The sequence below is a fragment of the Pseudorca crassidens genome, chromosome 12, assembly GCF_039906515.1.
Source record: "Pseudorca crassidens isolate mPseCra1 chromosome 12, mPseCra1.hap1, whole genome shotgun sequence".
In the NCBI taxonomy this organism is placed as follows: domain Eukaryota; kingdom Metazoa; phylum Chordata; class Mammalia; order Artiodactyla; family Delphinidae; genus Pseudorca; species Pseudorca crassidens.
Window position 1 is genome coordinate 49,421,874 of NC_090307.1, and position 27,922 is coordinate 49,449,795.

The following is a 27,922-nucleotide window of genomic DNA, read 5'->3' on the forward strand; positions in this document are numbered from 1 at the left end:
TAAGTTGGGAGTGTTTCACCCCCACCGACAGCTCTCCCTCCCCTTCCTTTTTTTCCCTTCAAAGTTTTCTTCGGAGTGGGGAGAGAGGTGGGGGAGGAAGAGGGTCCAGCCAGCCTCGGTCCTTACGCTCTCCCTGTCTCATTTACCCCCCGCCTCCCTACCCCTCCATCCCCTGCGCGCCGCTGCCCCTCCGGAGCAGCGCTCCGAACTGACAATTGGAGCGCGGCTCCTTTAAGAGCCCGGCTTTGCCTCCCGGTAGCTGAAGGTCATTAAACACAAAAGCTCTCAGCGCTGCGGTCCAATATAGCGCATGCGCCCTGCCCGAGGACTGGCAGAGAGACGGCAATATGGCGAGAATGCCTGGCAGCGGGGACTGTAACACCAGCGCGGGCGGCAGCGCCGGCGCCGCCGCCGCCGCCGCCGAGAACAATGGGGAGCGGGGCGAGGGCGAGCGCGGTGCGGGGGGCCGAGGCCGCCGCCACGGCCGCCCGCACTACTGCAGCGCGGGCGAGGAGGAGGAGGAAGAGGAGGAGGAGGACGAGATCCAGGAGGTGCAGATAACGGGGGACGAGGAGGAGGACGGAGGTGGGGGGCTGGAGGAGGAGGAGGAGGAGGAAGAGGAGGAGGAGGAAGAGATGGGTCTGGACTGGGACGAGCCCCTGGAGCCCGAGGACTCGGCCGGGGAGGAGCTGGAGCCGGAGCCGGTCCATATGATCAATATGGACCAGAGCGCCGCGCTGGAGCCCGAGGCGCCGCCGCGGCTGCTGGCGCCCCGGGCCCGCGGCGGGCCGCCTGGGGACGGCGCCGAGCTGGACCCCGACGTGCTGCAGCGCCCCGAGCGGGCCCGGCTGAGCGAGAACACCCGGCTGGCCACCCGCTACGCCGTGCGCATCTTCCGGGAGTACCTGAGCGAGAAGGCGCAGAGCCCGGACTTCGAGACCATGGACAAGGGGGCGCTGTGCCGCGTGCTGCGCTCCTTCTACGCCGAGGCCCGCTCCAAGAGCGGCCAGCTCTACAGCAAGTCGTCGCTCATAAGCATCCGCAGCTCCCTCAACCGCTACCTCAACGAGCCCCCGTACTGCCGCACGCTCGACCTCACCAAGGACCCGGAGCTGCGCAGCGCTAACCTGACGCTGGCCGCGGTCATCCGCAAGCTTGAGGAGCAGGGCGCCGGGCCGGTGGTGCAGAAGCAAGCCATCACGCGCGCCGACCTGCGCAAGCTCTACACCTCCAGCGTCTTCAGCACCAACACGCCCTTCGGGCTGCTCAACAAGGTCTGGTTCGAGACGTGCATGTACTTCTGCACGCGCGGCCGCGAGAACCAGCGCGAGCTGGAGGAGGACTCCTTCGGGCTGGCCATGGACGAGGACGGCCGCAAGTTCGTCTACTTCAAGTCCCTCGGGCCCTACCACAAGTCGCGCTCGTCGTCGTGGAGCAAGAAGCGCGCCGAGAGCAGCGACGAGGAGAACTTGCCGCGCATGTACGAGACGGGCACCGAGTTCTGCCCCTACGCCAGCTTCGTCAAGTACCTGTCGAAGCGCAACCCCCTCTGCAAGGCGTTCTTCCAGCGGCCCCGGGACCACTGCAGCGAGGGCGATGTGACCTGGTACGAGAACAAAGCCATCGGCAAGAACTTGCTGGGCACCAGGATGCAGATGCTGTCCAAGGCGGCCAAGCTCTCCAAGACCTACACCAACCACTGCATCGGCGCCGTCTCCATCGCCACGCTCAACAGCATCGCGGGCATCGGCACCAAACTGGGCTCGCCCGCCCCGCAGGGCTGCTACGCCGAGGCTCTGAACGGGGCGGCTCGCCACCACTCCCCCCATCCCCCCACCCATCCCTCTCACCACCACCGCCCCCAGCCGCCCTCGCTGGGGAACACCTATATCCTCCCCAGAGACAGCCAGGTCGGGCCCGACGTGAAATCGGAGGCTGCGCCCAAGCGCGCCCTGTACGAGTCCGTGTTCGGGTCGGGGGAAATCTGCGGCCCCTCTTCCCCTAAAAGACTTTGTATCCGCCCCTCCTCGGAGCCTGTGGATGCGGTGGTGGTGGTTTCCGTGAAACACGACCCCCTGCCTCTTCTTCCAGAAGCCAATGGGCACAGAAGCACCAATTCTCCCACAGTAGTTTCACCTGCTATTGTTTCCCCCACCCAGGTAACCAAACCAAACTCTATGCATGAAATGTTTCTCTGGTACCACTTCGAGACTAACTTGTGCTAACTCAGGTCTGGGTTGGGGGGGAGTTTTTCAAAGTAGCAAATATGCTGAGTCGGATTTGATTTCACCCTTAGAAGCTTAACTCTCTCGATGCTTTTCAGGACAGTTTACACCTAACCTTAAAGGCTGTGAGAGGGCAAGCTACCTAACAATCCCTGCTGCGCAGTAACGCTGAAAACGTCAAAGTTCTCAGAACAAAAGGGTCAGCTCAACCCTCGCAGCCTCTCTCCACTGAATGCCTGAGTTTATAAGGCAAAGAGTGCAGGAATACTGTGCATATAAATGGAGCAGTTACTTAAAATATCTTTGAATAAAATAACCATTAAAATACGGTATTACATATTCGCCCTAACTTTTGAAGGTAGAAAAAGTTATAAATTATTTAAAAAGAAAACATGCCAATCCTACTTACTGTAAAGGGACGGGTTTTGGAGAGACTGGCGGTTGAGTGCCAGTTTATACCATAAGGTGTAGTTGAATGTAAAGCAACATTTGGGATGTAGTTTTCATAAACGAAAGTCACTTGTTAAAGTTATGGAAAGGTAGTATGTCCACTGCCAGCCAGGCTCCCAACTGGAGTGTGCCCCATGGTGCCCAGCAGAGTGGGCACTGAAACATTGCTGTCTTTCCTAGCACCATGGAGCTCTCTGTCTAGGGGGCAGATAAGTGGTGGGAAGATAGACTACTGAGATAACCACACAGTAGAGTGGAAAGAACACCAAAGTAGGAGTGCTAGCCCAGAAGCTGAGCCACCTTGGGCAAGTCAGTTCACCTCTCTGGACTTAAATATCCTCAACAAAGATAAGGAAACAGTTTTCACACAAAAAATATTTATTTCTAAGCACTTAGAAATCTGGGTGGAGATTGGGGATTCGATTGGATGCTTGTCTTATTATTTTTCCTGGAGGAATATATTCATATTATTAAAACTGTATTCATCTTTTGGGTACTGTGCTGTAGGAGCCAGAACGCAGAGGTCCTTGGGGACTCTGCTCTATTTTCCAGGCAGGAGTAGCCACGGGGTTTTACAGCTTTGCCCTCCCTGCCATCAAGCAGAAGTAGGACTTTCAGCTCTAAGTTTGGAGGTGTAGTGCAGGTCTTTCAAGGAACAGATGTCAGGTACCTCTGTGCTTTTTCCAAAGTGGAAATTCCAGTTCTGGACACACTGACCCTTTCAAACGTTTACTTGCTAATCAGCAAGCCTCAAGGCCAACCGAGAAAGGGGCTGTGAAAGGTACTATAAACACCAAAGTTCTCTAAAATACACGAGACCAGAGGCTTACGTGGCTTTCTGCACTTGTAGTGTGCACGGTAGTTTCTGACAGACCAGGAGGTGGTTGTAGGGCGTTGTAAGGATGGACAGGAGAGTTCTTTCTCCTCTTTGGAGAATTTGGGTTTGCTTTTTCTTTGAAAGCAGAAATAAACGATCACATTCTTCTGATAAAGTAAAAACCCTTAAAATGCCCTGGTTTCAAGTAGCACCTGATTAATTAAGAGTTAAAAGCCTAAGAGAGTTTATTAAAGTATCTATCTGCTTGAATTTAACAATGAAGCAGTTTGTCCCCTGGCATTTGTCTACTGGTTTCTTGACACCAGTGTCACATAGAATAATGACATGAGATCCACGAAAGATTAGGGGGGTTTGTTTAGTTGGTTTGGTTTTGTTCTAAGAATTGCAGTCACTCTGTCAGTCTTTCATTTTAACTGAGTGAGATCAATCATTTCTGTAAACCTGAACACTGATTCTTTTATTCTTGAGTGATTGTCAGGTAACTCCCAGGTTAAATGTAGATTTGAGGGTCCATATGTTGGTTATGTTATCATTATGCCTCTCAAACAGTATCTTAGCTAAGTCTCTTGCAGTTAAAACACTGCAAAAAGTTGCCCTCTTTGCTTTCACGAATGTTAGAGTGAACATTTTTTTTTATCAGCCTTAAGAAGTTTAAGGGAACTCTTTAGTAACTCCTGTAGAACTCACTTTATGAAGTCTGAGCATTCTAAGTATGAAACAGGTGTTTAATTTAAGTACAAAGCTGATATTAAACTTTTTCCTCCTGTATTTACTAAAATCGCTGTTGAGGTTCAGGGCATTTCCTGGGGATTAAGGACTGGCTGGGGTTACTGGCCGGAGGCTTTGCTTTAGGTCGGCAACTCCTTTGGCTGGTCATTAATCCCCAGGAAATGCCCTGTGTACCTCGAACTTCGGTCATTATCACTTAATTATAAACATAGGCTGTCTAACTTTAATACAGGCTAGACCCTCATCCGGTGGAGTGGCGCTGAATTCCACTAAGGACCACTTGAGGCCACAGTCCCCCCGATGTTTGATTCTTTTGTAACATTGCGAGTTTCTCAAAAAAATGAAGAGCCTGTTACTATCAATGCATTTACTGTTTTTACTTCTTGAGGGTGTTCATAAGTGTATCACTTATGGGACTGGTTGAAAAATGAATACACTCAAGGATTAATGAAGATTATGGAATTGGTGATGTTTTCACTCGTGGAGTGCCTGGTTTTAGTTGGTTTTGGAGTGGGTGGAGGGCTTGGTGGTTGTGTTGGTTACCTTAACTGGTTCATTCAGGAATTCTCTTGAAGGTCTGTATTCAAAGTAAGGGATGGTTTTAGTTCCCGCCCCTCCCCACCCAAGGCTGTTGTGATTTAAGATGATCCAGTTGCTAGTACAACATCTAGCTCCCAGGTGGAGATAACGTGGTATTTAAAGGCTTAGCACGTCCCATATCCTACCTCTTCATAGCTGTTCTCTTTGCATGAAAATGTAGCATTTTTCCTGCCTCAGTCAACAGTACTTCAGCCTAGGTGGGATGATAGAGATCTGTAACTTTAGTCTTTATCATTTACAGAAAAAAGAATACTAGTAGGAGTTTAGATTCTAAATATCATAGTTTTGTTGCTAAAGCTTTTGTGGACTGTACCTTTCTTGGTACCAAACGAAAATGTGAAAATTAGCTCCCTAACGTATACCTAAAGTATACTTGGCAGCGTTCGTAAGCTTGTGACAAAGGTGCCTTCAGTTGGAGGTACTTGACCCCAACCCAGATTACTTCCAGAAATACTTTTAAGGAATCCTGTAAGTAGGAAATCTATTAGTGGAGAGATTCTGGGGTTGGTGGTGCACGTCCAGTGTTTCTGTTTCATCGACTTCACTAGGGGCCAGAGTCTGTCCTTAGAGTCTCCAAGATGAAAATTAGAGCAGCTTCCCTGTGAGGCACGCCCAGTGGTTCATGACCTTGCCTTTGAAGAAGCCGGATACTAATAGCACTTGGGAAACCACTCTTCATTCAGGTGCTGTCACGTGGGAAGGGAGAAGGAATACTCATTCTATCTACTTACTAGAAAAAACATGCATTTTCTGTATTATTGAAATTATCACCAAAATCTTATTTTGAATTTGGAGACTAGGCAGGAGGGATACCCTTTTTTTTTTTTTTCTTAAAGATGGAATCAAACTTCTGTAAACGTGACAGAAGAGTGTGTTTAACAGCTATGGCAATTATAGGTTATCTGGAGCAATTAGGATTAACCACCTTGTTTAAAATGGGTATTTTCCTGATTTTTAATAATATTTTGTGGCTGTATTATTTTTTCTGATGCAGGAATGTTTGCTCTCCTTTACAGAAAGTTCAAATTGGTGAAGAAACTAAATGGCATTAACATAAGTGTGGAACTTTTTTCATTCACTCAGGAAACAATTACTGAGCACCTACTATCTTGGCTTGGGTACCAGGAATCTTTATAAACTAATCATTTTCCACTTGGCAAGTAGTCTCATTGGCAAGATTTTGGCCTCATTAAATATTAAAACGAGATTAAAATAAAGAAGGTTAAAAGGTGGCGAAAGAAATCTGTAGTTTTACTCTTGCATGTTCATGTTGCAGTGAGTACTCAGGTGTATTATTTTAAATTGATATGAACCTACATATATGTCAGCTCACTATCTCTCATATCTGATCCAGGAAATAGAAAGCGAAGTATTTGCCACCAAAGGAGCAAGTGGATGCCGTTCATCTCGAACGTAAACCCTGACTTAAAATCTGGTTCCCCTAACACATGTCACCTATAAGGGCATCCTCTCGTCATTGTAGATGGATTTCAGGCAAGAAGAGCCCCTTCTTCAAATAGGACTGTGAGTTGTGCGTGAGACCTCTTAGGTTTTCACCTTGATTTAGGCCAAAGCTCCACTTCAGTGATTTAATAAGTTCACTTTCAAGTTATCTTTTGGCATCTCCACTGCCCCTTCAAAAGCAGAATCGATATAGGAGTTGCTTTGTGGTTACGTATGTTGAAAATCTCAGGACCAGACGTAAACTAGTATTCTAGAACTTTTATTTCTAGAACCTTTTTTACTTCTCTTGATTGATCATTCACTGCATTGTACCGATTAGTCAGGATGCTATTTGAAAGACTTCTTTGGAGAATTTAGATAGGGGATAGGTAGTGGGAATTAATTGGTCCAAAAAGGGAGATTGATTGACTTTGATAAATGAAAATGAAAGAAAATGGAGCTTTAGAATTTGAAACCTTGTGCTGATAAACATTTTTATTTAACACTAGTAATATTCTAAAGAAGCTGAATTCAGCTCAACCATTGTTTTTTGTTGTTGTTTTTCTTGGCCCCACTGCAAGGGCATGCAGGATCTTAGTTCCCTGACCAGGGATCGAACCGTGCCCCCTGCAGTGGGAGCAAGGAGTCTTAACCACTGGACTGCCAGGGAAGTCCCTCAGCTCAACCATTGTTACCTGAACCTCTTGCTACCTGCTAAGTAGTGCCAAGAGGAACAGGATTCAGTTTGTGCCCTCGGTCAGGGTTTGCAGAGGACGGGCTTCCAAGCTGAAGTGATTCTCTGTTTGTTGCATGAACATCACAAGGGAAACAGATGAACTTGTCAAGTTTTAGGCCCTTTGGGTTTCCAGATCTGTGAAAGTTTCTCTTTGCCTTCTCTTTCAAGAGAGGATGGTCTCTGAATGGTGTCGAGTCTTTATAACAGAGATTGAGCTTCTATATGGTCTAGAAATAAATGGGCATTTAAGCCATTCAGGATATCTCGCTAATATCCCCTACGGGCTGGGATTGAACCTGCATGTGAGGGGATATTACCTAGCGCCCATGGCTGTGAACTAGACACTGGACCCCAGCGCGTCCTCTCAGACTACAGGAGGCCCAACCTAATTAGACGTGTTTTAGGTTTTCAGTAATTCTGTTCAACACTTTTTTTTTTTTTTTACTGTCAGACTTTCTTCCTTTCAGCTTTTGCTATAACAATCTGACGGAGCCTTTTTTTCCTTAAAAAAAAAGATCCATTTATATCTGACAGCAAACTTTCCTTTGTGACTGAATTTTTTTTTTTATTCATATCCTATCCTAAATTTGTCCGCATCTTGGGTCACAGAATTTTCAAAACAAATGGAAGTGGGAACAAATGGAAGTTTGTTTTCAAACAAATTTTCAAAACAAATGGAAGTGGTCTTCCAGTATTGGAAGGCCAGAGTGTCTGAGCTTTAATTGTAGTTTTTGTCACAGCAGTTTGCTCTCGGGCAGCTTTGCAAACCCCAGTGGGAACTTCCTTTTTCTGGAAACCCACTACTTTCTGAGATTTGCGATTTGTGTTTAGCAACTGGAAACAGTTCAGCTCTTGTGGGCCCTCCAGGTAGTTAGTTCGGGTGTTTTTAATATGGGGGGGAGGGGAGCGGGGAGGAGAGGGTGCGGTGGGGGGGAGTACAGGGAAGTCCCACAGGCGTGAAGGAGCGCGGATGGGGGGGCGGTAAGGGTCTCCTGTGTCGAGTCCATTTCTGGAACCCTGGGAAACTGCGGGAACCTGGGGAGGCCTTGGAGGGAAGCCCCGGGCACCGTCCAGGGCCACTCAGTTCTTCCCCCATCACCAGCCCCATCTCCACCTGAGTATAGACATTTGAAACTCATCTTTGTAATGCAAGCCTTTCCTGGGAGTGTCTAGACTCCTTCACACCCTGAATTACTGCTTTCCCCTGATCACCTGGCAGTGAACCCTGGCAGATGGGCGGTTTGATCCGGTCTGTAAGGAAGGAGGCAAAAATGTGCTACCTACAAAGGGCTGACAGATTTAAGAGAGGTTAGGCTGTAGGCTTCTGGGAAGAAAGAGGAATTTGGAAAGGAATGCTGGAGAATGACAGAGATAAGTGTTGCTTCCTTTGTGATAATTGGGTTACCGAATGTCAAGACTAGTTTGGAAGCTTGTAATTATCAATTTCTAGTTTTAACTACATGTCCCCAGTCCAGGGTAACTCACCCGGTTCAGTCCGCGGTCTCACCACTCAGTCCCCATCCTTCCTCTCTTAACACAAGACAAAGGGAACTGTTATTTTTAGCACCGGGTCCCATAAGGGCTCTTTCCACCACGTTTCTTCAGCTTGTGGATTCGTTTTGATACCTAAACTTGCTGTGGCTTTTGCCATGTAGTTTGGTTTGGGGGTTTTTTTGGCTGCGGCGTGTCAGGCAAGATCTTAGTTCCCCAACCAGGGATCGAACCCGCACCCCCTGCATTGGAAGCGTGGTCTTAACCACTGGACTGCCCGGGAAGGCCCTGCCATGTGGTTTTTAAGGAACTTACACAGGTGAACTCTTTCACCATCCTGGCTTCTTCACTGTTCTGGGTCAGGGAATGGACATTTGGACCAGATCCACGCAGGAGTGAAGGGAGGGAGTGTGTGGCCCCGAGGCTTCCACTTTACTGGGCTGCAGTCCAGAGACAAACGTGATTCCCTCCTTGAAGAGTCTGATGTCAACTGTCCCAGCCTCTAACTGACTCTGTAGTTAGGAAGTGGAATGTCATCATGAATAACAGAGGGCTTTAAAGCGGTCCCCGACCGAGCCTCTGCATCGCTCAGGAGCAGTGGGCTACTTGGTCTCCTTTAATCCTCACACAGTCCTTCAAGGAGTTATGGTTATTATTTCCATTTTACAAAGGAGGAGTCTGTTAATAGATGTTGACTTAATTTACTGAAGGTCCAACAACTGGTTAGTGACTATGCTGGGATTTGAGTCCAGAACTGTCAGATTTCAGAGTCTGCTTTTAAATCCATGGTCTGTTGATTCCAAAATTCTTAGCTGTTCAAATAAAAGAATCCATTAAAGAGAAGATGATATAACATTAGATTCGTATCACTGCCTGAGGTGCTTTCCTGGAGCAACTTAAGAAGAGCAAACCTGTTAAAATACAGCAAAAAAAAAAAAAATTGGGAACACAGAAGAATATTTCCAGTGCTTAACATGCTTCCATTTTGCTGTGTGTGGTCCCAGCCTCTGACGAGTCTGGGGACAGTATCAGCCTCTTTTGAGAAGCCCCATCACATAGAACATGTTAAGAGTAGACTCCAGGGCCTGACTGCCGGGGCCAAAGCTCAGCTCTGCCCAGAACCAACGTGGTCTTCAGTTTCCTCCTGGGTCAGATGGGGACAGTGGTCATACTCACCTCCTAGGGTCATCAGCGTTAAATGAATTACTGTTTAAGAAGTGCTTAAAACAGGAGTGGTCGATGAACATTTTCTGTCATTTTATTATCTTAGCCCAGAATGTTTGACGTATGAAAAACGGCTGATCTTGCTGACAAAGTCCCAGTCTCCGTCTTCAGTGTTTCTCTTGTGAATAGGTCGTCCAGGTGCTGCACAGGGGCCTTTCTGCCGTGTCTCCTTCTGGGGCGTCTGTTGCCTTGGGCCAGTAGCACCCCCTCTGGTCTCCTAGGAGATGGGCAGTCTCAGGAGGCCTCTGGCAGTGTGGCTCGCCCAGGCCCCCTCCCTCTCACTGTCACCTCAGACAGCCCATCCAGGTGGATGCTTTATACCAAAGCTGGTTTTTCTCCCCTCTACTTTCCTTTGATACTCAGCTCCACAGCTTCTTCTAAGTTTGTTCTGCAGACCCTTCCCATTGCTAGAGGGGGTAGGAGGCGCTCTCTGAGGGGCATAATTGCTGCCCAAACTCCAGGGGATTCACAAAAGTTGGCTTACAAGGAGATTGACAGCTTTTCACAGGAGTAAATTTTATTTGGAATGGTTTGGGATTAGGGGAGCAGTCATAATACCGGGGTTCTTAAAACATCATGAAGGTCGTCATGGCAATGACTTTAGTAAATTTTTTTTGGGGGGTGTAATTCAGATTGTATTGCTTATTATGTCATTCCATACAACTTTAAGTCAACAGACGTTGAGAAAATATACTGGAAGTATTAAACAGATGATGGCAATATTGGTGAGAATGTTCAAGTGTTTTAGATAAGGTAGTAAGAGGCACCGCTGCCACTGTCACCCCCCCTCCGAAATTTGTACATTTCGTATAAAAAGAGTAAAAATAGTTCAATGGCATTTAACTAACATTATTCTTTGTAATGACTTTCTTAAATTTTAATTCCAGTATTCTAGAAGTAGGGCCTGTATTTGGCTAGATCTTCTGGTATATTGTTTGTACTTCCCTAATGCATAATTGCATTATAATTTTCTAATTCTTTTTTTTTTTTTAATTTTCTAATTCTTGACTTGTGTCTTGGAGACTATATAAAATCAGTAGAAGTTTTACTTGAAGTTGATGTGTACTAATATATGCTTTGAATAGGCTGCAGAATCAGGGTAACTGGTTGGTATTCTGATGCAGCATTGCTGACCGGTTAATGACCTCTTCCGACTTGTTCTTAGTTTGACAAAACGAGCACTCGTATAAAATAGAAACAATTGCTGTGATGATGCAGGGATCTGTCACCTCTAATTTCGTTTGCTTTTCAAATAATCACAGTATTCAGCCACCATATTCCCAGTAGTATAAGTTTGTGGGTTTGAGAATTATATTAAATAAACTAATAGTAGCTTTAATTAATAATTCTATTAATTTCATTAAGCCAGCTCATCTGGAATGTTGGTTTCTATTTTGTGACATTTTTTTCTGACAAAGTTATATATAAATAGATTTTAGATATTTTCTTTCCATCTTGAACAAATATCTCATCGTTTTTTACTCCAGAAAAAAAGAGACTGGCAGAAAATTTATTTTACAGTGGAAAGCATGTTGCTGTAGAAACACACAGACCTAAATAAAAGTGTAACAAGAATATTAGAAAACGGATTATGCTAGCTTCATTCTCTTTTCTTCTCAACGTGGTATTCATTCACACGTTGAATTTTTATAATTAACAGTAGGATATTCATAGTGCTGGTGATTTCACTATTTTCAGGATTATTTTACGGGTGGGGTGGTAACGTTCAAGGTATGTTTCTCAGGTTTATGTTTTTAAACTTATGAAGAGGGCTTCCATGGTGGTGCAGTGGTTGAGAGTCCGCCTGCCGATGCAGGGGACACGGGTTCGTGCCCTGGTCCGGGAAGATCCCACATGCCGCGGAGCGGCTTGGCCCATGAGCCATGGCTGCTGAGCCTGCGCGTCCGGAGCCTGTGCTCCGCAACGGGAGAGGCCACAACAGTGAGAGGCCCGTGTACCGCAAAAAAAAGAGAAGAGGATCATGGAATCCTAGATCCTATTCATAGCATTTAACTACAATCTCAAGTGATGTATGTTAGAACCACCTCTTGGGATGTGAGTGGTGATCTGAGAAAAGTCAAGATGAAGGAGACTGCTGCTATACAGAAAAACTCTGAAAATAGGATTCATTTATTGAGCACTTACTGTGTGCAAGGGCAGGAATTTGGAGGTAAAGAATAACTTAGAAATAGTTAAGAGAAGATGCTGGAGAAACGACAGTGGCCATACCTGGGGCAAGTCAGAAGGAGGACCCAATGGAGAGGATGAGGGTCTTGTACCATCTAATGACTGTTCACAAGTAAAGCCTGGGTAGTAAACAGTGTGTATTACTTTCTAAGAAATGGGACCGAAGGTGGCCCGACCAAACTGGGAGACTAAACATTTAAGCCTTAAAAGTGTGTGAAGAGAAAATGTAAAAACTCAGAAGAAATAAAATCTTGCCTTGTCAAAATGTAAGCCTTTGCCTTGCTGTGACATTGATCTCTCTTGGGAAGGCCTTAGTATACAATTTTAGATGTCCCAGCACGACGTAGGCTGCCACATCTCTCTCCATATCAGCCCCTCTAAATGTTCACCCTGTGTTAATCCACGTGTTTTAAGACTGAGTATTTACGCAATAACCCAAAGAAGTTCAGAACTGGTACTGTGTCCTAGTTTACATTTCAGTTCCAGCTCTTTGAGTTACTAAAGCCTGGCTCCTTTGGTACCCAGCAGTATTTCTGTCACATCTCGAGTCGGGGACCATGCAATGAGTAATCAATTACTAAGGTACATGAGAATAGTGCTTAACGATTTGCAAATGGCTTTCTTGTATGTGACTTCATTTCTAAGGAAGCTTTGCAGGGCCCTTCGTAGTGTCAGGTACTGGCTTAGATAGATGGTGCTGACGTAGATAAATTCCTTGTCCTTGGAGGACTCAGTCTCGTGGAGGGGGCAGACAAGTAACCTGAAAGATAAACTCCGATGTGTGCTAACTCCTGTGATACTCTGTCCACACAGTATAAGCAAGCTGAAGGGGGAGGGGAGGCACTGGGATTATACCCATCCTAGGTGAGAAAAACGGACCCTCAGAGAGGGTAGGCAGTTTCTCAGGTTCACCTCACCACGGAGGAGTGAAGTTCCAAGTCCAGGTCCAGGCCTCTTATACAGGGCTGCTTTGGGGGCTGTCATTTATAGGTGGAGTTTCATTTTGTTGGTCTTTTTGGCCGCGCTGTGTGGCCTGTGGGATCCTAGTTCCCCAGCCAGGGATTGAACCCGCACCCTCGGCAGTGAGGGCACAGAGCCCTAACCACTGGACCGCCAGGGAATTCCCTAGCTGAAGTGATAAAAGCAGTGCAGTTAGGCATTAAAGAAAGAAAGAAAAAAAAAGGACCCTGAAGCGCAAGCATGTAGATGGATGTGTCTTTTAAAAACTAAAAGAGGCTTAGTGTGATTTTCATGCTTTTGGTATTTTAGGAAAATCCAAGGGAACATTCTGGATTAGGGTGAAATAGAATGGCCCAGCACAGGCTCCAGACGTCAGTGGCTGACAGCTCTAGCCAGACTGACTGGGGCATCTTTCCTTACAGTGAAGCCCAAGCTCCCGGAACCCTTTCTGCAGTGGTTGAGGGCTGACCCCCACGGGGAGCTGCGCGGTTCCGTCTGATCCCTGACTGGTTGGCAGTTGAAGACCAGCTCCCCAAGGCCTTCGGTCTTTCCCACTTCAGCCAGAGCACTTAATTAAAACAAAAACTGAACACAGCTCTGGTGCAGGTATGGCTAGTAAAAAGAACCAATAAAAATGACAGTGGAGTGCCCGGCAAATGGAAGATGTTAATGATACTAAGGCGCTTCATGGGGCACGTCTGTACCTCTTGGCACAGGACGACAGGCTGCACGGAGGCTCTTCCTCACAGCAGCCCTTGGCCGCCAGCTCCCACCCAGACTGCACAGGCGAGCTGCCCGGGCTCTGCCGACCTGGGGCCACCCGACTTCTCCCTGCAAGAACATCGCTGGGAAGTGGCCACCACTGACATGTAGCCCTTTTCGCTGGTGACAGCAGATAACACAAGGTTTCAAGGATACTTTTGTGACACGGGAGCAAAAAGGAGACAGGGAAAAGGCACAGGATCAGAAAAGTTAAAGGGGAGGGAAGTAGCCAAGGTACCTCCAAGCTTACTGGACATTTGGAGCAAACTCAGCATTCTCCATCAGTTCTAATTAGACTTACCAAAGGGTAGACCAAGTTAAAGCTAAGAGAATAATAACTCTGAATTACCCTTGGGCAAGTTACTTAGTTTCCCAGCTGTTAGATGGGAAGAATGGGAATCCATTTGTTCCTCGGTATCCTTGGAGAATTGGTTCCAGGACCCCTGCAGATGTTCAAGTCCCGTATGTAAAATGGTGCAGTATTTGCATATAACCTGCACACACCCTTCCTTATACATTAAATCATCTCTGGGTTACTTACAATACATAATACCACATAAATGCCACGTAAGTAGTTGTAAATACAATGTATTGTTATAGTTATAAACACAAATACTATTATAAATACAGTGTAAATGTTATGTAAATAATTGCTGGTGCATGGCAAATTCAAGTTTTGCCTTTTGGAAGTTTCTGGAATGATTTTTTCAATATTTTCGATCTGCGGTTTGTTGAAAGTGTGGATGTAGAGCCCATGGATATGGAGGGCTGACTGTACTCCAGTTGTGAGTGGTAAAAGCCCATAGTAAGTGCTTAATAACTGACAGCTTTAAAAAACTTCAGTTGGTTAGAGATTGCTGACAGGCTAGAGGAAAAGCAGAGGAATTGTATACAATTTCCAGCTGATCCTCAATATTCTCTTTTAAAGCTAAGACAGTGGATCCAAAAAAAAAAAAACCCACAAAATATTTATAAACACAGGTGAAAGAATGGAAATATGCAAAGAAACCAGCTGGAGGACCCACATCTATGATAAGAACAAAATAACAATAACCAAAAGGCAAATAATAAAAGAGAAAAATGCGTATTAAATTCTAGGTATTCCTGTTTGAGCCAGTGTGTAACTCACTGAAGTATAAAAATAAAATTAAATCTGCAAGCTTTTATTCTCTCCTTTATACCATGAAGAGGTTAATTTAAATATATATAAAATGTTTCACAGATTAATTTTGGACTACCTTTTAAGTAGATCTTAGAAAAAAGTTGAAATGACTTACAAGTATTGACAATATGTCTTCAGTGTTCAATAAAATTATCCATCTCATTAAAAAATACACAATTTGATTTCTTTTAATTATAAGCAGTAAATTTATAGAAATTGATCTTTTTATTTATAATTTTCATTAGAATGTCGTGATTCCAGTAAAGTATATTCTAAATTGATTTGAATAAACAAAATATCTTAATCGTATAGAATATGCAACTGAGATCTTTTAAACTTTTATCATTAAAAACAATACATGTGACCAGATGATAAATTGCAGGTTTTGTTTTTTGGTTTTTTTTAATAATAGTTTAAAAAACATTCTCATGGCCACTTTACAACCAGAAAATATCTCATCCAGATACAATAAAGAATATGAAACTTTCTGGCAAGTATTAAATAGAACAGTGGCACTCTTTGTGTCAAAGTGCTAATTTGAGAGAGATTATGTCATGCTTTTAACTCTCTTTTCCGATGTGGCAATAAAGTACTTGCTCAACTGACATAAATCATCAAATATTTCACATTTTAGTCTTAATTTAGTTTATACCAACATGTTTAGAAATGAAGTCAGTAAATATTATTTGCATCATGAAGTACGAATTATAATTAGAAGATTAGCCTTCAATGCATTGCCTTTACTAAAGATACACATCTCATTCCTGACGAATTCGTCCCCATGATCCATTCAGGAGCTAACACATATGTGTGGAACTTGTTACCGTACATACTCAGCATACATGATTCGATCCAATCGCATAACAATCTTGTACCCTAGAAAGATGAAGTAGCCTGCCCCAGGACGTTCAGTTAGTAAATGGCAAACTCAGGGCGTATCCCAGGGCTCTCACTTGACCATTTATTCAACAAATATTAATTTTTTTTTTTTTTTTGACTGCGCCACGCAGCTTGTGGGATCTTAGTTCCCTGACCAGGGATTGGACCCAGGCCCTCAGCAGCGAAAGCGCAGAATCCTAACCACTGGACCGGCAGGGGATTCCCATCAACAAATATTGAGTACCTACTATGTGCTAGTCACAGACGACCCAGTAAAGAACAAGACAGGTCTCATTTCTCATAGACTTGACATTCAAGTGGGGGAGAGAGACATTAAAACCAACAAAACTATCATCGAAATAGACTGAAGTGACTGAATCAGTTGGGTCCCACCCACAGAGGAGTGGGCCACACACACTGAGCACAGGGGCTCTCCTAATCCCAGAGGAGCCTCTGCATGAGCCCAGAGCCGATGGACCCGTGACTGGTCTCGTCCACTCTTCCAGGTACAGGTGGGCACTTTTAAATCAGACTTACAGTTTCCCGAACTAGAATATTGGGTTGGCCAACACGTGTGTTCGGGTTTTTCCCGAACGCACGTGTTGGCCAACCCAATGTTAGGATGGTAAGGTTAGAGGTGCAGAACAGGCCTTAGTATCGTTTCTTAAGAGCTCAGGGTGGACAGCACATCTGAGCACCTCAGCTTGTTAGGCGGGGAGAGGATACGGAAGGCCAGAGAGATGGGTAGCAGAATCTGATCCAGAGTCAGGAAGCGCTCCTTATTCATAGGCTCAGAATCTCCTTGCTGGTCAACAAAGCCCCAGTTCTCACTTGCTAGGTTATGTGTAACCCTTACGATGCGACAGTTTCAGACTTTATTCAGTTGATTCCCATCCCGGGCAAGGTCCTCCCATGCCTTCAAAGGACCGGGGTCTTTCTCTCAGGGACACACTTCCCCACACTGCCTCACTGAGGATATCTGTCAGAAAATCTGTGCTTTTCTCCCCACTTCTATACTAGAAAGCAGCCAAGGTATTATTGATGGAATCAAAAGAAAATATCAACATGGGTGGGCACTTGTTAGTCCATATTTGTGATGCTGAAGGATCGTGGGATTAGCATTTGAGAGTGAGATCACCTGGCATGGCTGCTGGTTACTGCGGTCACCTCACTGGGTGTTAGTCTAACTTACCTAAACCAATTTATGAGAAGTCCTTCTTGATGAGACGGGCATTACCGGAATACCTGGTCAGGTGATCTCGAGAATCCCTCCTGCCCTAAGAACCTAGGATTCCATCGTGGCTAAAATGTCTGCAAATCAAAATTTTACACATCAAATGTTTGTAAATTAGATCGCAGTTGAAAGACACTGAGTGAATTCTTTTTTGGAGCCCTCATTTGTCCTCGATGTGAATTCCGTTATTGGGTCAGGCTGTTTAACCTTAACCACACCTTGGTATACTTTCTAGTGTCTGTTGCCATTTCTGGTTGGGATTTATGTTTCAAGGATGTATGTCTTTTTCTACAATATTCAACTTAATGTGATGTATAAAGTTGTGTATCTGATTTAATGTATCTCAACCTGCGGTTGAAATTTTCTTACTGATGTAGGGTTGTTTTCTCTTTTATTTGCTGTATGCAGAGTAGCCTCTCAAAAACTAATGGTTGAATATTTTTAAAAGTGAGAGTTAACAGTTTCATGATTTTTATTCAATGGACCCTTTGCATAAGGACCATTCCTGGGACGTTGCTTCCTTTTCTCACTGCTCTATTCTCAGTGCCTGGCACAGTGGTTGGCACATTTTAGGTGCTCAAAAGTATTTGTAGAAATGAATAAAAATATTTTGTAATAACAATAAAGGTGAGTTTATAATCTTTGCCCTCCTAGCCTTGAGCAGAACGGGTCTAGATATTTTACTCTCATTTGAAAAAATGAAAACTGATTCTTCAACTGTGAAGGTTAGAAATAAAAAGCTCCTCCAATGGCACATAAGGAAAAAAAGTTTCCTTAAATATGTGTGGCCCACCTACTGTGTGCCTGGCACTGTGCTCTGCTCTGAAGGTCAGACGATTAAGACAGTGCCCTGAAGGTTAAGTCGTGTTCTGTCCTGCATATATTGCAGAAGCAGTTTGTTCCCTTCTGTTGATTTCTTAGCACACGACAGGGATCACATACAGCCAAAGAAATCAGCAGCTGGGTTAAATGCGGTAGTGGTTGCTGTGCTGTCCTAGTAGAGGTGCAGGTCTGGTTGGTGAGTTGTGCCCTCTGGGGATGACGGTGGGGCTAGACGAAGATGGACTTGCCCTTAGGTCACCACACCTGGACTTCAGCCCCTTCTGTGCCTTAGGTCTGGACCAGTGTTCACCTCTCCACCTCAGGCCTACTCAGGTTTTCTTTTCTTTCTTTTTTTTTTTCTCCCAGAGCCCTCATTTCTCCTCTGCCTTTCCCTGGCTCAACCTCCAACCCCATAACAACTGAGAGAAACCCTTTTACAAAGGAATCCGTTTGATTCCGTAGAATCATCCAATGTGTAGTATTTGCTCAAATTATAGAGTTGACAGTGCACAGCTGCGAAATTCTTAGGGGACTCCAACTTTAGGGGGTCAATGTTGTAATTTGGATTTAGGGAAAAGAGTTCCTTTTGCTTGTCTGTCTGTCCAGTTGTCTACGTTGGGCTTTTGTGGTTATTCTGCCTCTTCTTGCTCTCCTATGTTAATTCTATCAATATTAGGATGTATCATGTACTGTATTAGGAAATATCAATGACTATTGTCACTAATACCATTTTTCTTTTTTTTTTTCAATTTTATTTATTTTTGGCTGCGTTGGGTCTTCATTGCCGTGTGCGGGCTTCTCACTGCAGTGGCTTCTCTTGTTGCAGAGCACGGGCTTTAGAGTGCACAGACTTCAGTAGTTGCAGCGTGTGTGCTCAGTAGTTGCGGCACGTGGGCCCTAGAGCGCAGGGGCTTCAGTAGTTGCGGCACGTGGGCTTAGTAGTTGTGGTGTGTTGGCTCAGTAGTTGGGGCACATGGGCCCCAGTAGTTGTGGCATATGGGCTCAGTAGTTGTGGCACGTGGGCTCAGTAGTTGCGGCACATGGGCCCTAGAGCACAGGGATTTCAGTAGTTGCGGCACGTGGGCTCAGTAGTTGCGGCACGTGGGCTCAGTAGTTGCGGCACATGGGCCCTAGAGCACAAGGATTTCAGTAGTTGCGGCACGTGGGCTCAGTAATTGCAGCATGCAGGCCCTAGGGCATGAGGGCTTCAGTAGTTGTGGCGTGTGGGCTCAATAGTTGTGGCTCGAGGGCTCTAGAGCGCAGGCTCAGTAGTTGAGGCACACGGGCTTAGCTGCTCTGTGGCGTGTGGGATCTTCCTGGACCGGGGATCAAACCCGAGTCCCCTGGATTGGCAGGTGGATTCTTTTTTTTTTTTTTTTGTGGTACGCGGGCCTCTCACTGTGTGGCCTCTCCCGTTGCGGAGCACAGGCTCCGGACGCGCAGGCTCAGCAGCCATGGCTCACGGGCCCAGCCGCTCTGCGGCATGTGGGATCTTCCCGGACCGGGGCACGAACCCGTGTCCCCTGCATCAGCAGAGGGATTCTTAACCACTGTGCCACCAGGGAAGCCCTGGCAGGCGGATTCTTAACCACTGTGCCACCAGGGAAGTCCCATTGATCGTTTATGAGATTCGATCGTGGACTCCAGATGCCTTTTGATTGATCACAGTTACAGAAAATAAAATCAGTGCCCTCACAGTTATTTAATTCCGTTTGAGGACTTATATCTGTTCTGGTTTAGGCACAACCTCCTTGGGTTACGTTTTCTTTTAAACTTAAAGAATACTGTCTGAGAGGGCAAAGTACAGTTAATAAAGGGATATAAACCAAACTGTCTGTTTTTCCTTCTTGGTGCTTTTTTTCAACTTACCTATTTCTCTTGGTTCTTATTCTCCCTTGGGCTTTACTCTTAGTTTTCACTTCAAGGGGGTGTAGAGAGAACAGAGAAGGGAAGAAGGAGTTTGATCTGAGCGACGTGGTAGACACAGGGAGGTGTGTGAGCAAACACCCGTGATGGGAAAGAGCATGGTTCATTCCAGAATATTCCAGAACAGAAAGGAAGTCTGTGGGCTTTGTGCATAGAGTGATGGGGAAGGGGTGAAAGAGAAAGCTGAAGGGTTCGGCTCCAGCGCTGTGACATCTAGACCGTGTTAAAGGTTTCAAACCTCATCTGTGGTCTGGGCAGTTGTGGAAGGGCTGTAAGCAGTTGTGGAAGGGCTATAAGCAGGACAGGATTCAACTTATTTGCCTTGTTTTGTTTTGTTTTGTTAACAAGTTCTCTTTGGTTGAGAGATGTGGACCTTGGATTGCAGAGGAACTAGAGCAAGGGAGAGGTGACGGTGTCCAGGGACTAAGGTAGCAGTAGCGGGAGGGGGAGAAGTAGTAGATTGTTCCCAGAAATATATGGGTGGTGTACTCCACAGGACATGGAAGTCGGTGTCGGGGGGACAGGAGTTCAGGTGATGGACAGGTGAATGGTGGTGCTACATATCGAAACAGGGGCCCCTGGCGGGGGGGAGACCTGGGGGTAGATGGTAAGTTCTGCTTGGGAGGTGTTGGATTTGAGAGGCTCTGGGACACCCGAGGGGAATGTTGGCTAAGCAGGTAGATAAACAGGTCTGGCAAAAGTCGTCTGGAGGATAATATTTGGAAGTTCACCACTTTGTGGATGATAATTGAAGCCACTTGGGGTGGATTATTTTGCTTTAAAAAGAAATCCTAGCTGGAGAATAAAAGAGAGCCCTAAGGAACTTGAATATTGGGTAGAAGGGGCTTGCTGGCATAAAGCCAGGGGGGCGGAGGGCACTGGTAGGTTTTAGTGTATTGGGACCAGAGGGAGTAGTGGGCTTTGTTAACGCGGCTGAGATTGCCAGTAAGACGAGACCACGGTGTACATCCTCTGGCTTCTCTGCTGAGCAGTTCTGTGAGGTGGTGGGCAGGGGGCAGAGGCCATATGGAGGGACCCGAGGGAGGGAAGAGAGGCGAGGAAAGGGGAACAGCTGGGCTGTTTTCAGGTTTGACTGTCCAGGAGAGGGGTCAGGAGAGCGGGAGCTGGAGGGAGCTGGGGCTGGAGACGGGTTTGTGGGAGATTTTATATATTTTTAACATGGGAGACACAGGAGCATGTTTACATGCTGATGGGGAGGAGTCGATAGCAGGAACGGGGGGAGTCCCCGAGGACAGATGAGGTGGCTGGTTTGGGGTGGTCTTGTTAATATTTTATGTACTTTTCTAAAATCACAGAAGGAAAACACTGACCCAGGTTAGACGCAGATGACACTGCAACCTCAGCTCCCCTGCCGGCCCTCAAAGCCCCTCCTCCTTCATCTGGCCCAGCGTGCTCCCCAGGGAGTCTGGGATCCTGGTCCTAAAAGATCCTGGCTCCCACTTCAAGGGCGTTCCTCATTCAACCGGAGAACATCCTTTGTGTTTTAATTGAGTCAGTGACAAAGTGGAGGATCACATTCAAGGTAGGGGCCCATTTTATCGAAAGGAAAGCTAGATAAAATAGGAACACTCGGGCTTCCCCGTTGGCGCAGTGGTTGAGAGTCCGCCAATGCAGGGGACGCGGGTTCGTGCCCCGGTCGGGGAAGATCCCACATGCCGCGGAGCGGCTGGGCCCGTGAGCCATGGCTGCTGAGCCTGCGCGTCCGGAGCCTGTGCTCCGCGACGGGAGAGGCCACAGCAGTGAGACGCCCCCATACTGAAAAAAAAAAAAAAAAAGGAACACTCTCCGAAAATGTTTCTCAGCCAGGGAGGGAACGAACAAGTTGCACGGGAATGAACATGCTGGGTCTCAAGTTTCATAGCATGAAGATGGGCGCTTTTCGGCATCACTTGAACTGATGTCGAGTATTGTGCCTGTGCAGAGAGACTTTCTAGATTTCAGGCTTCCATTCGCTGGCTTTTTTCTGGGGGAAAAATTACCGTGACTTGCAGCAAGTGTAATTTTTTAAATTTGTTTTTTTTAATTGATAAACTTTATTTTTTAGAGCAGTTTTAGTTGCCCAAGGAAACAGAGCAGAAAATTCAGAGAGTGCCCACAGATACCACGTCCCACACAGTACAGCCTGCCCCACTATTGATGGTACGTTGTTATAATTGGTAACCCTCCACTGACACCTCCCGAGCGCCCAAACTCCATAGTGTACATTAGGGCTCATTCCTGGTGTTGTACATTTTGTGGGATTTGGCAAATGTCTAATGACATGCATCCACCAGGTAGTATCACACAGAGTAGTTTCACTGCCCTAAAAATCCTCTGTGCTCTGCCTGTTCATCCCACCCTCCCCTCTGTTTATTTCCATGTGTGTTTGTTGGCTTGTCTGCAGACTTCTTCTTCCGTGTAAGCATAGCAATTAGATTTTCAGTCTCTCCTTCTGAAGATCTTGATAGAACCTTAATAACAGCTTTGTTTGGGTTTTGAGTACTTTTGTACCTAAAAGAAAAATTCAGTCCTTGACCTGGAATTATGATTTTAAAGCAATGACATCTAATTCCGGCTTTATTCTCCTCTCTGCAAGTATTCCCTGCCCTACTTTTTAAGCTCTCTGTAGTTAACATTTCAAGGAAACTTTTTTTTCCCTGTTTCTTTGCGGGGTGGCCAGGAGGGCAGAGAGATTCGCCCTTGACCCTCCCAAACCACCACAGGGCAGCCAGTTGAGGAAGTGTTGTGGGCCTCTCCTGAGTCTTTGCAGAGTAGATTTCTGTTCCTAAAGGGCCAGAGGAGAAGCAGAGAAGCAGCGCTTCTTAAAGGTACTGGCAACAATGTTGGCAGCAGGGGCCTTAAGAGATGGAGAAAGGTAGTTTGGGGATTAGGGAGTTAAAGCATTAGCATTCAGCGTTCTGCTTTCTACTCATTGCTACTTTGTGCAGAAAATATGTTGCTTTAAAGCCTAGGGAAACCGGTCATTGTAAATTAAGCGGTTTGAAAACTGTTGGGAAAAAAATCCCAAAATGTGCAGGGAGAATTGGACTGAAAATACCAATGCTTCAGAGAAGAGCCCCCTGGGCGTTAAGCTTCTTGATCCTCGCATTGTGTTTCCATCACCAAGGCTTTACCCAGGTCACCTCAGTTTCCAACATCCCTCTGGATGCCTTGGAGGAGACGGGGTGGGGCTGTAAAGCGGGGATGGCTTCTCCGACGTCGCAATGCAAGGACGTTGTGACTTTTGATGTTTCTCGTTTCGCCAGTGTTCGTGTTTACCTGGCATTTTCCCTTGACTATTTCACACTCATCCCAAGTGACAGTAGCCATGAAATCACAGGTTTGATGTGCTAGCTGTATATTCTAATACTCACTAAAACACCCAGAACTATTTAGAAGCAAGAAGATGCACGGTGCCCTGTTTGGGAACACCGGTGTAGACCACAGCCTCATAGAGCTGGAAGGTCCCCCCCAGATCTCCTGAAGCCCATGAATCGAGGCCCCCCCGGAGGTTCATCGTGCACGTGAGGCACGGTCCCCCTCGTCCAGTCGCTCCCCGGTGCCCAGAAGTGTCCAGGAAGGGCTGCTTCCTTGATGGTCTCTCCTCACGTTTGGCTAACTCGCAATTATGTGCATTCTTGGATTTTTTTTCTTCCCACCCAGAGGAAAATGCTCTCGAAGACTGGTCTCCAGCATCCAGGATTGTGTAAACGGAGGGCCCCGCCCTGCGGGGGGTGGAGCTTAGAGATACCTAAATTGTTTGCATATTTCTCAACTACGCTTAAACACCTATCCACAGGTGCTGCGCGGGCCCTGGAAAGGGCAACTGTCCGTCAGACTGACAAGGACGCTGCCTCTCCTGAGCTTATATAGTCTAGGGGGTGAGACAGACAAAAAGGGGAAATAGGTAACAACAAGAAAATGGGATATAGTATCAATATAGTAGCATATAGTCGGATATGTTCTACAGAACATGAAACCCTGGGGACATGACAGGTGGTTATGGGCACGTGGGCCTACTTAGATGGGGCACAAAGAGACCCACCCTGGGAAGAGTGTTTCAGGCAGAGGGAACAGCGTGTGCAAAAGTTTTGGAAAATCTTTGGGAAGTGCAGGTTAGTTTAGTTTAATTCTGGGTTGCCAAGAAGGGAATGAGGTGGACAGTAGGTTGGGCCTTACTGGAGGCAGTGGGGAGATAGGGGCACCGGCTTATACAGGGTAATCATGTCCCAGAATTTAGCACGGGACGAAGCAGATTGCAAAGCGGACCAGCGCACGTGCGTTGGTGCAGTGTCTGCGGCCTGAAGCAGGTTATTGACCTCTAAACTGCACGTGATCTGTCCGGCATGCTTACTAGCAGCGCTGCCTCATGCAGGGGTGTCTGTACCCCGCTTGGCACAAGGCCTGGCACACTGAAGTACCCAGCTGCAAAGGTTTTGCTAGCCCAATCTTCCTCTTCACCCCGGAGGCCTTGTGGAAAGTCCTTATGGGTAGAAAGAGATGCCTGGTGAGAAATAAGCCAAGATTTAAAAGTTGTTTGGGTACTTCTGCTCTTTGCCAGCCTCATCAAAGGACGGGTCTGGAGAAGAGTGGCTGGTATTGGCTGGGTTTTATAGGAGAGGGATCTTTTTTAGGGAAATGAACTCTTTTGATATTCAGCATTCTTTCCAGAGGACCTTTCTGGGCAGAGTTTATCCAGGCAGTACGTATAAACAGTGAGATCAAGGCATTTTGTTTGGGGAAGAGTCAAAGCCGTGGCTCTAACAAATAAGTCTGGAAGGGCATGTGTGGTTTGTGTCTTTAGATTCTTTTCTTAATTTAAGGAATGTTTTATAATTTAACACATGCGCATATTAAATGTTTTAAATATGCCATGAAAAAGGGCCTTGCGTCCTACTCCTGACTTCCGGTTCCCCACTTTCCTCTCTAGAGACGGCCACCGTTACATTTTCTTACAAATTCTTACGATTCAGCCATTTAATATGCATATTCAAATATATTGCATGCATCCCATACGTGTTTTGAAAGGTAGTGCTTTCTTAAACGTTTGGGTGCGTGACAGCTACTTAAAGGTTTGGGGGAAAATCAGACAACATAGAAAGAAGATGGAATAATGTCATTGGGGTATTGATTCCTGAGCATGAGTGAATTGGGGGGTTCACATAAGTAATACAAATCATTGCTAAGGGAAAAAATGAAAATCATATGTACAGTACAATGGAGCTCATTCTATCTGTAGAGACAGATTGTTCTGGAAAGAAAACAGAGCCTTGAATATCCTGGTTATGTATACTCTTGGGGAATCTTTTGGAGTCTTCTCTCCTCTTTCTCACCAAAACCTGAAAGTGTTTGAGCTGCTTGTGAGTGCCTTTATCTTAGCGCCTATAGCAGGCAAATGTGGTCCACGAGAAAGTGGAGGTGTGGGCCTGGCAGCTGTCCTCAGGCCCCCTGCTGGAAAGCAGGCAGTCTATGCCGGTGAGGACCAGTGTCCTCATACAGGTGTTAGGGTGAGCGCCTCATCTCCTGGTAGCCCCTAGGGGCATTAGAAGCCACCAGGGCAGCAGCTGGGAAGCTCGTGAGTTAATGCCTCCCTGCCCCCCAGCGTTGTGTCCAGTGCAGCTCCTGAAGCCCTCAAATCCTGTTTGTCCGAGGTGTTCCAGGACTGCAGCTTCCACTCTGTTCCCTGCTTAGAACCACCCTGCTACAGCTGGGTTCCAGTGAGAGTGGGCAGACCCCGGAGCCCGGGAGTGGTTCTGAATGGGGCCAGCCACAGTTCCATCACCTAAACCTTTATCCTTCTTCCACAAATGGCCTTTGCCAGTCTGCCGGCAGCTTTTCTTAAATTAGCAAAGAAGAATCAGCAGTAGGTAAAGGAAGATCTCCCCGCCACGTTTTTTCCAAACTCAAAAACTGGGTTAAATGCAGGTAAGTAAGATTTTTCATAAAACCACTCAAGGCTTGCCTTAAGCTTATGATTGTTCAGATTTTAATGTCCTTTCATGTATATTATATAATTTGACCCCAACAACAACCCACTGTGACCGTAAAACATTATTATCCTCCTTTGATAGATGGAAAAATCGAGTCTTGTAATAGCCAAATCCCATAGCAAGTTCGAACAGAAAGTAAGACATTGTACACAGTGGACTTTCCGCAGAGGAAATGAAGGGAAACACTGGTTCTACAACAGGTTCCTAAAAAGTCAGGTTTCCAGGTCAGGTGCGTTTGGGGGAACATTGTCATCATCTTGAAACCCTATGTAAGGACACCTATTTAATTCAGTGTTTTCCAGATTTATTTGAATTAACTCGTCATCTTCCCCCACCTGGGATAACTAGCACTACTACTTTTTTTTTTTTTTCGGTATGGGGGCGTCTCACTGCTGTGGCCTCTCCCGTCACGGAGCACAGGCTCCGGACGTGCAGGCTCAGCGGCCATGGCTCACAGGCCCATGTGGGATCTTCCCGGACCGGGGCACGAACCCGTGTCCCCTGCATCGGCAGGCGGACTCTCAACCACTGCATCACCAGGGAAGCCCAGCACTACTACTTTTTATAACATTTTGGGAAACACAAGTCTACGTCAACAGGGAAAATGTAATTTTTTTGCAACTTTAAAAAAAATGCATCTCTGTAAATTTATTTGTACTATTTAAAATAATTTTAACTTTAACAATTTAGAAACTGCAAAAGATACCCACATGGCTATCAGCCACCACTAGTATTTTCTGATTCAAGGAGCAGTGGACAAGCTGTGGGAGATGCTTGAAATCTCCTTTAGTTCTCAGCCACTTACTGGCTTTGTGACTTGGCCAAATTGCTGAACTTGTCTAAACCTCAGTTTCTCTGTCTGAAAATGGTGTTATATTAATTCTTACTTTAGGGTCATTGCAGAGGTTCAGTGAGTTGACTCACATAAAGCACGTGGCACATAGTAAGTGCTCAGAAAACACTAACCTTTATTATTCCTGAGATCCACACAGATTGCTGTTCAGCAGAGTCTGGTAGACTCTTGTCTGGGGGATAGATGCCATCAAGATTTGATTAAGCTTGAGAAAATTACAGTTGAGTTTCCTAGGGCTGCCATAGCAAAGTACCATAAACTAAATGACTTAAACAGCAGAAATATATTATCTCACAGTTCTGGAGGCCAGAAGTCCGAAATAAGGTGGGTATCGGCAGGTCTGGTTCCTTCTGAGGGCTACTGGCTTCTGGTGGTTTGCTGGCAATCTTTGGTGTTCCTTGGCTGTATAGTCACATCACCCCGATCTCTGCTTTCGTGTTCACATGGGGATCTCCCTGTGTGCTTGCCTGTGTCCAAGTTTCCCCTTTTTCTAAGGATACCAGTCATACTGGATTAGGGCCCACCCTACTGCAGTTTGACCTCATCTAAACTCATTACACCTTCAATGACCCTATTTCCAAATAAGGTCACCTTCTGAGGTACCATTCTGAAGTTAGGGCTTCAACATATGAATATTTGGGGGACACAATTCAACCCTCAACGCCAAAATAGTAGGTCAGTCCCACTGAGAACGTGCAAGAGGAAAGAGATCTGGCTAAATATTTGGTTGTGAAATTTTGTACTTGCTTTCTTTTTTTCTTGGAACGACTTTTTTTCAATCACCTTCATTTTTTTTTGTCTTTATTGAATTTGTTACAATATTTCTTCTGTTTTTTGTTTTGGTTTTTTGGCCACTGAGGCATGTGGGATCTTAGCTCCCCAACCAGGGATCGAACCTGCACCCCCTGCATTGGAAGGCGAAGTCTTAACCACTGGACCACCAGGGAAGTCCCTCAATCACCTTTATTAAGGTGGGATTACATACAACAAAACGCATCCAGTTTAAGCGTAAGTTCAGTGAGCTTTGACAAGTGTATACACCTATGTAACCACCACCCAGGTCAAGATACAGATCATTTCCAACATCCTAGAAAGTTTCCTCTGGTCCCCCCCCAGTCAGCCCCCTGCCATAGCCCAGCCCCTAGGCAATTGATCCCTGGTCTGCTTCCTGCCACTGTGGATTAGTTATAGTTGTATCTTTTCTAGTCTTTCACATAAATGAAATTTTACAGTATATATATTCTTCTGTGCTGGCTTTTTTGCTTGTGTCTGCTTTTGAAGTGAACCATTAATCTGCAGGAATCTAGTGTAGAAGTGTTTAATAACTATAAATCCAGCCCTTAGAATTCTGTAGCTAGATGGAGCACAATGTGGATAGATCTTTTTAAAAAAACATTATTTCCTTACTATG

At 45.9% G+C, this 27,922-nt stretch overlaps 1 protein-coding gene across 4 annotated transcripts in view; it reads left to right on the plus strand.

Moving 5' to 3' along the window:
• KCTD1 (potassium channel tetramerization domain containing 1) overlaps positions 1-27,922 on the plus strand; it is a 182,076-nt gene that overhangs the window by 92,632 nt on the left and 61,522 nt on the right. For 2 of the 4 annotated variants that reach the window (XM_067699424.1, XM_067699426.1), the window contains exon 1: positions 6-2,159. The exons of the other annotated variants lie outside the window; for them this stretch is intronic. In XM_067699424.1, coding sequence (XP_067555525.1) covers positions 348-2,159 — 1,812 coding nt within the window. In that variant the 5' untranslated portion in view covers positions 6-347. Of the gene's footprint in view, positions 1-5; positions 2,160-27,922 lie in introns of those variants that run through there. 4 annotated transcript variants of the gene reach the window in all.